At 41.9% G+C, this 15,186-nt stretch overlaps 1 protein-coding gene across 7 annotated transcripts in view; it reads left to right on the top strand.

Annotated features, from left to right (window-relative positions):
• Window positions 1–320: 320 nt before the first annotated feature.
• C2H10orf67 (chromosome 2 C10orf67 homolog) overlaps window positions 321–15,186 on the top strand; it is a 118,738-nt gene continuing 103,872 nt past the window's right edge. For all 7 annotated transcript variants that reach the window (XM_054020692.1, XM_054020689.1, XM_054020693.1 and 4 more), the window contains exons 1-4: window positions 321–588; window positions 5,265–5,385; window positions 10,556–10,699; window positions 11,851–11,925. In XM_054020692.1, the coding sequence (XP_053876667.1) occupies window positions 488–588; window positions 5,265–5,385; window positions 10,556–10,699; window positions 11,851–11,925 (441 nt within the window). In that variant the 5' untranslated portion in view covers window positions 321–487. The remainder of the gene's footprint in view (window positions 589–5,264; window positions 5,386–10,555; window positions 10,700–11,850; window positions 11,926–15,186) is intronic.

The following is a 15,186-nucleotide window of genomic DNA, read 5'->3' as shown; positions in this document are numbered from 1 at the left end:
ATATGGCCGGAGTGTTCCTCGGAGGGAGGACTGGCAGGTATGAAGAGGTCACTGGAAAGTGGAGGCAGATAGATGGGAGTGGTGTCACTGCAGGAGGAGGAGTTGGAATCTGGTTGGTGTGGAGAGGTTGGCAGGTGTCCTGCGTTGCCTGACGTCACTGAGGTTAAATAGAAAGGCTGGTGGACGTCTGTGGGGCGGGGTTATTACGGGTGTCCCAGAGGGGGAGAAGTGCGGGAACTTAGCAGCTAGGAGGGGATTTCCACAGATTGCATCACCGCTGCCCAGAGTGTGACTTCTTCGGAAGCCCCCTCTCCACTCTCCCCAAATTGGTACCGGACGTGACGTCGCTTCTCCGGCCTCCAATCAATAATGTCTCCGGGAGGTGGGGGCGGGGCGCTAGTTGCCATGGTATCGGACGCTCAGCTCCTTTCTTGCGGCGCTCCTCGACTCCCTAGTGGAGCCGAGGCAGGAGCCTCCGCGCCCAGCCATGAGCAGCCTGTCCGTCGGGCGGAAGCTCAGCCTGTCCCCGCACATCCTAGAGCTCCTGGCGCTGCCCTGCTGCCTGGAGGAGCTGGAGGCCGACTGCCGGTAAGAGAATCACGGGACGGGGCTGGCACCGATGTAGGGTGAACACGCGGAGCTGGAAGGGGAGGAGCCGAGGTAGGCGGGGGAGCTGGTGGGGGCGGAGCTGGGGCAGCCGAGGTAGGCGGGGGGAGCTGGAGGGGGCGGAGCTGGGGCAGCCGAGGTAGGCGGGGGAGCTGGAGGGGGCGGAGCTGGGGCAGCCGAGGTAGGCGGGGGGAGCTGGAGGGGGCGGAGCTGGGGCAGCCGAGGTAGGCGGGGGAGCTGGAGGGGGCGGAGCTGGGGCAGCCGAGGTAGGCGGGGGAGCTGGTGGGGGCGGAGCTGGGGCAGCCGAGGTAGGCGGGGGAGCTGGAGGGGGCGGAGCTGGGGCAGCCGAGGTAGGCGGGGGAGCTGGAGGGGGCGGAGCTGGGGCAGCCGAGGTAGGCGGGGGAGCTGGTGGGGGCGGAGCTGGGGCAGCCGAGGTAGGCTGGGGGAGCTGGTGGGGGCGGAGCTGGGGCAGCCGAGGTAGGCGGGGGGAGCTGGAGGGGGCGGAGCTGGGGCAGCCGAGGTAGGCGGGGGGAGCTGGAGGGGGCGGAGCTGGGGCAGCCGAGGTAGGCTGGGGGAGCTGGAGGGGGCGGAGCTGGGGCAGCCGAGGTAGGCGGGGGGAGCTGGAGGGGGCGGAGCTGGGGCAGCCGAGGTAGGCTGGGGGAGCTGGAGGGGGCGGAGCTGGGGCAGCCGAGGTAGGCGGGGGAGCTGGAGGGGGCGGAGCTGGGGCAGCCGAGGTAGGCGGGGGAGCTGGTGGGTGGAGAGGACTTGGGGACCAAGGAAGGCCAGGGAGACCGGAGGAGAGCATCTGGCTCTTCATTGTGGCGGGAACAGCAAGAGCTGGTACCTTGTTTGGTGGAAGTGGTGCCTTGTACCTAGCCTTACTCCCTCCAACTGTTGAGTAGGGGACGTAGGGCACCTTGATACTAGCAATATTTGTACTGTCTATGCTTAAAAAACAGCTGTGAAACTCTGAGAATTAGCCTTGAAGGTTTTTATAACACAGGAACTGTTTGTTTGTTTGTTTTTTAAATGCTCCTCTTTCCAAAGGCCTTTTTGAAGAGCCCCTTCAGGGAATCCACTAACTTGTTTAGTTGGAGTTTCAAGCCAGAGGATTGTACATCTGCTCTCTGTGGTTGTGAGCAATCCTATCAAATTAAAAATACCAACTAGCTATTTTTAAGCAATACCAATTCACCCTCATGGACCCATTCTTCTAAAATGACAACTGAAGATTACTTTAAATTATATTAACTCACCCCTCTGTACTGTTATTATGTGACCCAAAAATAGCTTTTAAATCAGTCCTTGGCAGTACGTGACCTTATTCTTACATCTTAGTTTCATAATGCTTTATTCATATTTGTGTAAGATTTAAAAATTACAAGGAGTTGTGCCTACTATTGCTTGACACCCATTGTGCAATGTTCCTCAACGTAGCATTATTTTGGTATGAGTAAAGAGCTTCTGTGTATGAGGTTGATACCATATCTTTTTTCCTCAAAGAAAATGAAAATTTTACCCCTCCCCTATCCCCATCCTTATGTTCTGATCCTTTCCAATGTCAAAAGATAAGTAGGATCTGACTTAGCAACAGTTAAAGAACATGTGTGATAGGAGGTGTTGCCCACTGATTCAGTAGGAAGCTGAGTATTGCCATTTTGGGACCCTACCATCAAGTCCTGCCTCCAGTAGTGGCTAAAATAATAGTTTATGTTTTTAGGAGACAAAAATCCTGTAATATGCATTCGACTGTCTGAGCAGTGGTGCATGTGGGAGAAGTGTGCATGGTACTCTTTCACCCTGCTTCAGTCCTGATTCTGGATCCCATTAAGATGCTAGTGGGCATTCTGCTGATGGAGTGAGTGTTTGGGGCAGTCTTTCAAATATAAAACTGATGTTTTAGCCACTTGTATCCTTGTTTATATATTGAACTGTGCTAGTGTCAAATCTGTTACTCTAAATTCTAGATGAGGGGTTGCATATGTTACTCAGAATCTGTTTATGTACCTAGGTTTATTTGAATTATAAGAAAAATGACAAAGCAAAAAGGGGTAATCAGCTGAACAAATAAAATTCAGTTATTCACATCATTCATTTGTGTGTCACTTTAATACTTCAAGGTTATGATCTTCTGTGCCTGTAAACAAAATGTTTTAAGAGTCACAAAATGGTTCTCTCTGAATGCTTTCAAACCTGTTCTGAGGCTTTTTCTTTATGAATTAAGTAATTTGAATATAGCCTTTTCTCTAATCTATACTGATTAGTTTAAACACCTTTCCAATTAAGGGATAAGTAGCTAAACCTAATAACGAATTTAAAACTAAAAACATTGTCACATCATAAAACTGGATGTCTTATACAGAGTTTTGTGGTAGACTCTTGGTCATAGCTTTTGCTTTTCAGCTTCTGTCTTCTGGGATGTTCCTGACCCCTGTGGACTACTTGACCATATATGACTATGTTTCACATTATCGCTCATGGAAATTGTTGAAGAACAGAAGTTTCTTCAACCGTCTATCAGGAAAAGGACTTGCTACATTTCTAGCTAGAGCTTACATTTCTAGCTAGAAACTTGGCATTTTCTTCTAATCATAGAATTTTATTAAGATGACAGTGAGTAGTCATTTTTTAAAAAATGGCATAGTTAGAGGTGGGATTTTCAAAACTACCTACATGGTTCAGGCACCCAAATACTATTGAAAGTCAAAGGGATTGGTGCACCTACGTTATGTAGGCACTTTTGAAAATCCTGTCCAAAGTTTTAGGTTCATCACTACATACTAAGAATTAATGTGAATTCTTGTAACTGTGAAGGGTTGTGTCAGGGCAAATTAAGAGGAGTTGAATTTGAAGAGTCAGTGTATAACTAAAACAAGATTTCATACTATTTTGAAGGCTGTAATGCTGTTTCATGCAGCAAATTTTGTCCTAGTAATCTCTCTTTCTACAGCACCCATGTTGTATTAGCAGGTGTGAAAAAAGTTTAGTTTTTTGAGTGTTTTTGTTAAACATGAAATAGGTTCTTAACTCCATTCACTTGGTTTGAAATTTGATATTTTTTGTAATGCTTTTGAAATAAACAAATGAATTCTTAAATCCAATCCTCACAGGAAGTGGTAACTATCTCAGTTTTACAGATGTGGAAAATGAGACCTGGAAGGGTTAAGTGACTTGTCTTGGGGTAGTCAGTGGCAATGTCAGGATTAGAACTAGAGTGCTTGACTCTCAGTCCCATGGGAAATATGAGACAAAGATTATATGAGTTGTCAGAGGCCAAATAATGAATCCGTGACAGAACTGGGATTAGCCCTAAAGTTTGTCTGTTGAACATGTTAATAGTACTTTGCACATTATGGTTGGTGGGTCAAAGTGCTTGACAGGCTAACATTTGTAATGATAGCATTGTAAAGAGGATCTCATTTGGAACACTTTCTGGAAGAATGTTGTTCTATTACCCTTTATGAAGGAGAGAGAAAAGACACAATTCAAACCACTTTCTGTTGGGTACTGTACAAACATGAATAGACTTGGTCCTCTCCCGTAGAGTTTTAACTGACAGATTCTTTGTCCTCAGGCTAGCAAATCTTCCCTCCCCAGCATCTTAATATTTTTAAAGTGACTTGTCCAAGAATAACCTGGATGTCCGATTTGGTTGTCCCTCAAGAATATAATTAGTTTTTTTCCTAGCATGATTAGCCACATGCACTGTTCCTGAAGCGTAGTCTGAGGCTCAACTGGCTAAGTGGGGCCAGAGGAGGGATTTAGCAAAGCAGTTGAGGCAGGCAGGTATAATCTACTTATGTAGGTCAGTGACATTTACAAGGAAATTGTCACTTCATCCTCAGGTTGGACATAGGAATCAGTCAGTGCATCCAAGAATTATTGAAGTGTAGGTCAGCAGGTTGTGAACAAGGCAGCAATTACATTTCACTTGTCTAAACTGTTTTTGGCTTTCTTGGGATGCGGGACAACAGAATTTGACCTAGCCTGTTGTCCCATTAATGTTGAAACATATTTTGACATTTTCAGAACAGAATATTTATATATTTTGTTTCAAAACAACTTTGAGGGTTTTTAAAAATATTCTAAATAAGATTTAAAATGCCAAAAATTGGAATATAACATCTAACCAAAACACTTTGACCTGAAATTAATTTTTTTTTCAGAATTTTGTTTTGTGGGAAATTTCAAAATTTATTTTTGTTCTGTCTCAAATAGAAATTTTTTTTTCCAGGAAACAGAAAATCTAGTTCTCACCCAACTCTAAAATTAAATAAGATCTCCTGAACTATTTGAAAGATTATTAGTGTTGTGTATAGAAAAATGGTCACAAAATACATTATTTCCTGTCTGCATTCTCTTCCTATAGTGTTTAAAATAACGGTAAGTTTGTTCTGAAGTTTGTTTATATCTGATCAGAAACACTTCTCTTTATTAAACAAAAATTACAAGGGAAAACAGATTGTAAGTACACTTCTAATTCCATTCTCCCAAATGATGCCCAATTGTTATCTTAGATAGGTACCGTAAGTAAAAACAATAAGACACATGTCCTTTGGATGATCACTACTGTTTTGAATTTCAGTTCTTAAAGTTAAATTGCCTTACCTGACTAATTTAGTAATCTTTCTTAAATGAAAAAACTTTTTTTTTTGTAGGCCTTCCATTTCAGATGACTTAAAAGTAGGCTATTTTATCACAGATCATGCCACTCAAACAGATATCAAAGAAATAGTAGAACTAAAGGAGCTTACTACTACTACACAAGCCCTAGTACAGGTAAGAGAGCTTCTTGGATATGTCTCAAGATATTCTTCACCATGTTGTAGGAAAAATCCTCTGTCAAAGTCATCTTTACCCTTTGTTATTTTCTGTCCTGTTATGGTTGTTTCATTTAAGCTTACATAAATATGCGAATAACTCACATTTATATTAAATAGGAATAGCTGAATAAAAGACTAGACAGTTTGGTTACACTCATCAGAGTGTGAAGATTGATCCATGTGAAGATTGAACAAACATATAAAAAAAGGAAAAAGTTTAAACATGGTGAGCAGAGAATGCACATAAGTGAAGACTTTAAAACTTAAACAGTAAACCTTTATATTAATGCCCAGGACTCTAGAAGAGAAGTTTAGCACTGGAATAAATAGGCCCAGCTCCATTAATACTACCTGTGAATTTAGCGATGTATGTATGTATATTGTGACATACCCAGACCAGTGGGGTACGGGAGTCTGGTAGAGGGCAAATATACTGGTCACTGGATGAGTAGTTTTCTGTACCCTGAGTGACCAGAGTAGGGGCTGCACTAGAGTAATCAGGAATCTGCTAGAACCAGTTAAGGCATGCAGGCTAATTAGGACACCTGGAGCCAATTAAGAAGAAGCGTCTAGAATCAATTAAGGCAGGCTAATCAGGGCATCTGGGTTTTAAAAAGGAGCTCACTTCAGTTTGTGGTGCGAGTGTGAGGAGCTGAGAGCAAGAGGTGCAAGGAGCTGAGCTATGCTGCTGGAGGACTGAGGAGCACAAGTGTTATCAGACACCAGGAGGAAGGTCCTGTGGTGAGAATAAGGAAGGTGTTTGGAGGAGGCCATGGGGAAGTAGCCCAGGAAGTTGTAGCTGTCCTGCAGCTGTTACAGGAGGCACCGTAGATAGCTGCAGTCCACGGGGCCTTGGCTGGAACCCAGAGTAGAGGGTGGGCCCGGGTTCCCCCCAAACCTCCCAATTGACCTGGACTGTGAGTTCTTCCAGAGGGGAAGGTCTCTGGGCTGTTCCCCAGCCCACCTGGTGAATCTCTGATGCAAGAAAATCCGTCAATAAGCACAGGACCCACCAAGATAGAGGAGGAACTTTGTCACAATATATAGGAAAGTAGCTTGTATAAAATAGTGCCATACCCTTACTTTAAAAAGATTATGTATAAAACAATTATGTGATGAATTAAATAGGAATATAATATTCAAATCAACTCGGTAGAGAAAGGTTGATTGTAACGAAGGTCTTCTTTCAGTTTGCAACTGTGATTTTTGGTAGAAGCACCAATATTTAAAATATTTAAAAATAAAATATTTGGATAAAAACATTTAATATTGGATTAAAACAACGCCGTCTCTAACAAATTCATGTCTAACGAACCCATATACAAAATACACTGCTACCTGGATATAACGTGACCCGATATAACATGAATTCGGATATAACATGGTAAATCCAGTGCTCGGGGGGGGGGGCTGCGCCCTCCGGTGGATCAAAGCAAGTTCAATCTAACGTGGTTTCACCTATAACACGGTAAGATGATTTTTTTTTTTGGCTCCCGAGGATAGCGTTATATCGAGGGAGAGGTGTAGTATGAAGAAAGTTACTGAGATATCCCTATTTATTATTTTTTCACATTTTTCATTCATTTAAAATGCTACAAATTTAAAACTGAGGGAAGGAGATACTTTATAATTAAGTCTGTGAGTCTGTCACGGATTCCGTGACTTTCTGGGACTTCCCTGAGTTCTGCAGCAGCAGTGGGGGGTCCTGGAGCCATGTGCCACTGCCCACTCCCTGGGCTGCACTGGCAGCAGACCAGGCCATGTGTCGCTGCCTCCCCCACCCCCAGGAGCTGTGGGGGTCCCAGGCTGCCCACTGCCACCTGTCCCCCACCCGTGGCACCCCCAAGCAACCCACCCGCCCCCTTCCCCAGAGCACCCAGGATTTAGTCAGGGGTATATAGTACAAGTCATGGACAGGTCATGGGCCATGAACTTTTGTTTCTGCCCATGACATCTTTATGACTTTTTTACTATAAATACCTATGACATAAATAAGGCTATGTTTTAAATACAATGCATTAACCTGCTGTGATTATTGCGGAAGACTATTGCACCAAATAGCCAGTAAGTTTTAAAATGATTTTATATAATTATCAAACAGTGCTTTGCTCTTATTTTGATCAAGTCTGTTCGTGTTTCTGATAGAAATTGTTTATTTCAATCTTACATGAACACAAAGGTGCATAGCATGTGAGTGCCTTTATAATACCACTGCCGCAACTTTTAGTTGTAACCCTCTTATTCTCCTGATTCTTCTGTCATTCAAAATGTTAACTTTTCTTATTAAGTAGTAGTGTTCTTTAGTCAGTCAACTGAATTATCACAATCATGCCTTCTTACATTTTAATTTTGGATCATTCCTTGAGAGTCTCATTCAGTGGAATTTCCTCCTTTCTTCTCTTTCTTTCTTTCTGTTCAAGCCCCATAGACTCCATTCTTGGCCCCCTCCTCCTTTCATTCTGTTTGTGTGACCTCCACTGCCAGCTAGGATTTGACTATCATCTTCATGCTGATGACTCACAAATACAACTCCCTACTTTGAATTTATCTCCTTCCATCCAAACTAAACTCTTAGCCTGTCTTTCTGACATCTCCTAGTGTGTGTCCAGCTAACAAATTAAATATAACATGGCCAAAACTGAGCTCCTGATCTTTCCTCCAGAGCCCCCTCAACTCACTCCTTTCTCTATCACATTAGACAACATCACCGTATTCCCTGTTGTTTAAGCCCTTAATGTATTGGCTTTTGCTTTGACTTAGGCCTTTTTCTTTGATCCATACAGTGAGGGGGCAGAAATGGGAGGGGGAGGGGGAGCGGAAGCTAGTGCTTCTGCAGTGGAAATATTGTGGGGGCTCCTCTCCCATATAAAAACATGCATGTGTGAAGGGGTGGCTGTGAGAGTGGGACCTGGAAGAGCTGAAGTGGCCGCGTCAGTGCCTAGATTGGGCCAGAGAGCAGGAAGGAACAGCTGGGACCCTCTTTCCAGCCTGGAGTTCGCTGCCCACTTCCATCCCCCACAGAGTCTCAGTAGCTCTCTTTAATCCCACTCCTATCCCTCCACCCCACTGTTGCCAGCCCAAAAGGGCCCGAGGAGGCAGCAGCGGGGTTCGTTGCCCGGTGTGCTTCGCACTAATAGACACATCAGGTGTGGAGAAACAAAACAACTTTATTCAAGAGCTCTGAATAGGCACTAGGAGACCAACATGTCTCAAATCAAGCGCAGCAAATACAAGCAAGTTTTCCCTTTTATATTCCAAGCAGTTTCTGTGCAGGCTTTGTCTGTCTGTTACTTTTCCCCCTACCCCTCCTTCCCCACCCTCCTCAAGCAGTTACAGTTAGGAAAATTCCCATTCGTCTGCTTATCTTTGACCTTGTTAGTATGAACGAAACAGCAGCTATCTGCTAGAAAAGCTGACCATTACATTACTGCTTTAGCCTGCTTCAGCATGTAAGCAGTTAGCATAGAAGTAGGTGAAAGCTCACAAGATGGAGTCACTGTGGCTCACTTAGACCCAGAGCAAAGGAGTTTCATCGGCACTTATGGCCTTCCACTCCCCTGAGTTACCTGGTAGCTATGCCTAGTGACACCAACACCACCATTGACAGAGAGCTTTCACCCCCACCATCCCTCCCACACACATCCAGGCCACCTCTAAATCTTACAGCTTCTTCTTGCACAGTATCTACAAGATCTGACCTTTTCTTCCTGCCCACACTACCAACATTATTTCCCAAGCCCTGATCATGTAGCACCTTGACTACTGCAATCTCCTCCTCTCTGGCCTGTAAGTCTACAACCTCAGCTCTCTCAAGTCCATTCAAAATGCAATCACTAAGATCAACTTGGCTCATTGCTCTGACTATATGATCCCCCCTTTTAATTCCTTTTCATTGAATCCATAATGCTAATTTCTTATCCTTACTTTTCAAAGCATTTGACAATTTAGTCTTATCCTTCCTGTCCTCCTCTAAATCCCTCCTCAAAACTCGTCTCTGCCTTAGAGCGTACAGAAAACTGCAACCTAATATGGCTAAGCAGTGGCAAGTTTTGACCACAGCTATGGAATGGCTAAAAATTGCATACATCTTATTACATGTGGTACTCTGTCTCCCCCACCATCTGTTGTGGCCTTCTCGTTTGTTTCATTCCCCTATTATAGCTTGTCTTTTAGACTGGAAGCTCTTTGAGGCAGGAGCTGTTATTTAATATGTTGTGCGTACCACTATGGGACCCAGCCTGGCTGTGACTTTTAGGCACTATGACAAAATAAATGTTGTTGTTAATGTTGTATCTGCAATTATACTAGTATAGGTAGGATATATGATTATCATTCGGGCCCAGATCCACAAAAGGACTTGCATTTCTCACTTAGGCGCCTAAGTCCAAAATTTAAGTACCGCTGAGATCCTTAAAACCCCTGTTCAGCTGCTGTCTAACTCTGGAGGTGCCTAAAATTCCTGAGCACCTAATTTTTTTTTCTGTAAAAGTCCCAGGAGCCTAAGTTTCTGCTCCAGGACATGCACCCAGATACCTGTCATTTCTAACCCCTTGTGCTATCCTCTAACAGGTAAAGATAGGTGTTGCCCTGCCTATCCTGCCAGTAGGTGTTTTCAGAGCATGCCTAATTCCACCCAAAGTGGCAGACATATAATTGCAGTATTATGAATCTGATTCTTCCATACCATAAGGTGCTTGCAGTATTATTGATGCCAGTCTTTGCTTTTTAACATCCCACAGTAATGATCATATGATGCAATGATCATGTTCCTGATAAAGCATGTGACAGAGATTGTCAGTGGTAACATTGAGAATACAACACATAATTTATGTTTTCATAACTGTTTATAATTTGTGTTTCACCCTACAGAGACAATTACAGTTTGCTTTATGTAATTAAGTTGTTTGATTTTTGTCAATAAATTTTCTGAGTATTTTGTAATCCTCTGTTTAGAAGGATGCCAAGGTATTTCAGTCAACAAAATTGCCACTCCTCCAATGTCTTAAATAAACAGAATAATTAAAGCACAAATACTTTCTGATTAGTTTATTTTGTATCAGCAGGGAAGATTATAGAAAAAATGTCCTTTTGTAGTGTATATGTAATATCAGTCTTTACATTTTTAGTTCACGGACTCCATCCAGGAAGATTTTATGATCTATAAAAATATCCTTCAAGCACAATATGAGGAAAAAATACAAGAGCAGGCTTCGAATCTCTGTAGACAGATAAATGACAGACTGAGAGACATAGAAGCTTTTCATAAACAGGTACAGAGTACCCTATTTAAAATGTCAATTTCTCATTCATTTACCCTCTATATTTGGGCAGATTATTGATATGTAATAGTATAAGATAAAATTAATCAACAAATATGTTGATTAATATGAATGTGGATTTCCAAAGATTTGCAGTTTAAAAAGTAGTGGGTAGTTGTACGGAAAACATCTACCTATAAACATATGTAAAAATGTTTACAAAAACATCTTAACATTTAGTAACAAACGTGCTATAATAGTGAGAACTTTCAACGTTAATGTCCTTTTAATTTATAGGTCTAAGATTTAACCTACTTCTTTTCTTGTGTTTATAAAGTCCAGGCAGTTCTTTATGTATGTATGATCTTCCAAAATAAATGCTTTAACACTCTTTTTGTTAACAAACTAAACTAATTGCCAATGTCCTAGTGCTCATGGAGAACCGTACAGTAACTGTCCAGTGCATGCTTATGCGTGGGAAGAAACAGTAAAGGAAGGGGGTTTAGTTTTAAGCTTCCAAGATATCAGTATGAACAATAAATAATACAATTTTAAAATTGATAAATGTATGTCTTTTTAAACATTTTCAGATGTACAGTCCTTGTACATAAGTACATATTTTTAAATATATTGGCTGCATTTCGAGTATTTCCTTTAAAAAGATTTAGTAATCATTTTGTTTCTTTTCAACAGCATGTATGTGTCTAAAGTACTTTGGAACCCATTTATATAAAAATGTATAAAGTAGAATTATTTAGCAAAATGTGGAAATGAGAGATCGTTATACACCAGTGATATAAATAACAAAGGGACAGAAAAATTATAGGGGCACTGGCTCATTATCTTTTTCCCCAGAACAGAGGATTTGGACAACATTTTGATTTTGTTCAGTGGAAAAACAATAAGAACTAATGGTTGGTTTGAGAGTAGCAGCCGTGTTAGTCTGTATCCGCAAAAAGAACAGGAGTACTTGTGGCACCTTAGAGACTAACAAATTTATTAGAGCATAAGCTTTTGTGGACTACAGCCCACTTCTTCGGATGCATATAGAATGGAATAAATATCGAGGAGAGATCTATACACACATATATTAATAAGAACTAATGTTTTTCTTTAAGTCCAATATAACTGTTTCAGTAATCCATTAAAAATTTGAATTGCAGAAAGAAGTCAAAATTCGACAAAGCTATCAACAGCAGCTATGTGATGCACTTGCTGTTCTCAGGGTAGATTATGAGGTGGGTTTTAACTATAATTATATTTTTTCAGTATAACATTGATTTGAAGAGTGGTATAACGTTATTTACAGGCTACAGCATTTTGAGTGCCGGTGCATTGTCAAAGCTGAAAAAAATAGAATATGATACAGCTGTTTGGTGAATGTGTCATATTAAGATTAAGCATTCCAAAACCAATATATTGAATAGGAATAGAAAAAATGAACATGATGCTAAAGTCATTCAAATATTTTTACATAAACAATTAATTCCTCTGCTGCTGAAAAGCCTGACCGTGCATTGACTTCAAGGTACACAAGTAATGCAGAATTGGGCCCAAATAGTTGGTTAGAGTTTAATCCTGCAAGCTTCTGAGGATTGAAGAAAGAGGCCTGAGAAAATCAGGGTAGCCTCTTAAAGGATGGAATCTTTGGAAAACCAACTTTAGCTTTAATTCACAAAATGAATACATCTTAAAAAGGAATAATTAAAATTATTTAAATCTTTAACATATTGTGTCTTCTAATAAAGGAAGTTCAGATTCTTCCATTTTTACAGCCTGTTAAATTGGTGTTGTAACCACAGATCAGAAAAGAAAAATCAGTGCATGTGAATGAAAAGAAAAATCCACTCGTATGACTAGCTCTGTTACATAATACAAGTGTGATAATCAGAGAAAATATTGCATGTGGTGCAGCAGATAAAATAAAAGCTTCCTGGTGCATTTTGCAGTGTTGTAGCTGTGTTGGTCCCAAAATATTAGAGACACAAGGTAAGTGAGGTAATATCTTTTATTTTGTCCTATTACTGCAGAGGTGTAACAGGCCACTTCACATTGAATGGTTTCTTACAATATGCGTTAACTACTTATGATAAACAATGTGTTCCACCTTGTATTTAATTATGATACTCTGAGTACCTTTCCCAGACCTGAATAAGACTCTATAAAGTTAGAAAGCTTGTCTCTTTCATCAACAGAAGTTGCTCCAATAAAAGGTATCGCCTCACCAATTCCACTCTCAAACTGTCATTGCAGACAAAGTGGTGACTGACCATAAGTAACCTAAATCAATTTTTTTCAGTGAGATGAAACTTGGGGGTATGCACGACAAATCAGACTCCTTAAAGGGGTACAGTAGTATGGAAAGGTTGGGAGATCTTGACCTAAATGACATTCTACTGCCCTCTAGAGACTGTAGTTAAAGATCTGAGATATCAAACCAATTCTCATTTCACAAATTTCTGGACGTCATTTTACCAGTAAGAATAATTCCTGCCAGGAAGTTATTGAACTTTGATTTGCAGATAAAGAAAAAAATTAAATGTGATTTTTTTTGCATCATTACAGAAAACAATGTCAGTATTTTCAAAAAAAAATTTATGATTGCTTTATAATGGATGTGGGTAGGACACAGGACAATATTTTTAACTGTAATTGTTTATTTTATATATTAGTACTGTTGTCAGATGCTACCGGTGTGGTGCTTCTGCTTTCTCCTGTTGATATCACTCGGCTGCGTGCATGTGTTCCCTCTGTGTGCTGCCCCAGCTCTGCGCAGATAGCTGACACAGCAAACCCGACGAGAACCCCCAATAACCAGAGAGTCTAGTAAGGTACAAAGGCACCTCGGCCAGGTTTATTGCGATCTCGGACACAATTGCAGTTCCGTGTAGGTTTCTGAGCCTAATTCAGGGCATACTACGAGAAAGTGCCTCTTGGCAAGGACCCCGGCTCAGTGGCGGGACTTTCCACTGCCCCCATGGCCGGACAAAGACACCACCCCAGGGATACATTTTTATACACAGGTACAAACAAGTTACACATCACTCCTGACGTATTGAGGTGCAACCCCTCTACGTAGCAAGGTACAACCCCTCTACGCAGTAAGGTGCCGCCTCGCACCTTGTACCTGTTGGTTCGATCAAAACAATTCTATCCATCATTTTACCCTTTTGCCCCTGTCATTGGGATGGGTCGGCCTGTTCCCTGTTATCTGTGGAATGTTCCGGTATAGTTTATATTGTAACTATGCTAAATGAATATATATTTATGCAACATCAGCCCTTTCCTTGCCAACTTCTGTGAGCAGGGCATGCCTCTTGCTCACAGCTTAACTTTGCTTCATATTAGCAAAGTCTTGACCATTACTTTAGTTTGGTTCAGGCCTCATAATGGGCCTTCATTAGGCCTTCACTTACTACAAGTACATATTTATGCACAAAATAGCATAGTCAGGTGCAGGTGGATAGCAGCAAGTGGATAGCATAGCATAGGGAGCATCGTGGCAAACAGTAATGGAAAACAATCTGGAAAAGGCAAATTTTGGGGAGATATTTAAAGGGGAGGAGGAAGAATGTATGGTTACAAGAGGATGAAGACTCTTTGAGGCATATAGAGGGACATGGAAGACTGTGCAGTTGTGAATGAAATCAAGTCATTTAGGAAGTGGAGTTTACAGAGAGTAGGACAGAGGAAGGTGAAGAGGAGGAAAGAAGAGCAGTCATAAAGAGAAGTGGAGATCCAAAATCCTGAGAATGAGGCATTTGAATATGATGTGAAAGGAGACATGAACTTGGGACATGAGAAGAAGATGTTTGCATCAATGGGTTAGATAGCTTAAAGGAAAGCAAGGGGAGAATCAGGGGTCCAGGAAGGAGGAAGCTATGTTAGTGGAATTTTTAGCAGTGGGAAAAGATAGCTGTTGTAGAGATAGAAGTGACACAATTTAGCAACAGCCTGGATATTTTAAGGTGGAGTAGAGACAGAGACAGTTTGTCTCTCCTGCACCATGTCTGGACAATAATATGAAGTGCCATCATCTGAAAAATGAAACTGCTACAAAGTCAAGTACAAAATATTTAAAGTTTCTACAAGAGCCACAAAATCCGCCCTAATGGTGACTTCAACATGGCAGTTGTAAGCAGTGCTGGCTCCAGGCACCAGCTTAACAAGCAGGTGCTTGGGGCGGCACCTGTGGCAATTCAGGGGCAGCAGGTCCCTCACTCCCTCTAGGAGCAAAGGACCTGCCACTGAACTGCTGCCGCCGCCACTCGTGGCTTTTTTTTTTTTTTTTTTGTTTAGGTACTATATTTTATGGACTATATGAACAAACTGGCCAGGTACACAGGAAAAGCCCCAGGAACTTTTGAATTTCATTTCCTGTTTGGCCAGCATGGCAAGCTGATCAGCACAGGTGACTGTGCAGATCTCATCAGCAGAGGTGACCATGGAGTCCTAGAATAGCAAAAGAGCTCCAACATGGACTGAACGGGAGGTACTGG

Source organism: Malaclemys terrapin, chromosome 2, assembly GCF_027887155.1.
Source record: "Malaclemys terrapin pileata isolate rMalTer1 chromosome 2, rMalTer1.hap1, whole genome shotgun sequence".
Taxonomy (NCBI): Eukaryota; Metazoa; Chordata; order Testudines; family Emydidae; genus Malaclemys; species Malaclemys terrapin.
Note: the sequence above shows the minus strand (reverse complement) of the source record. Positions and strands in the feature narration are given on the sequence as shown.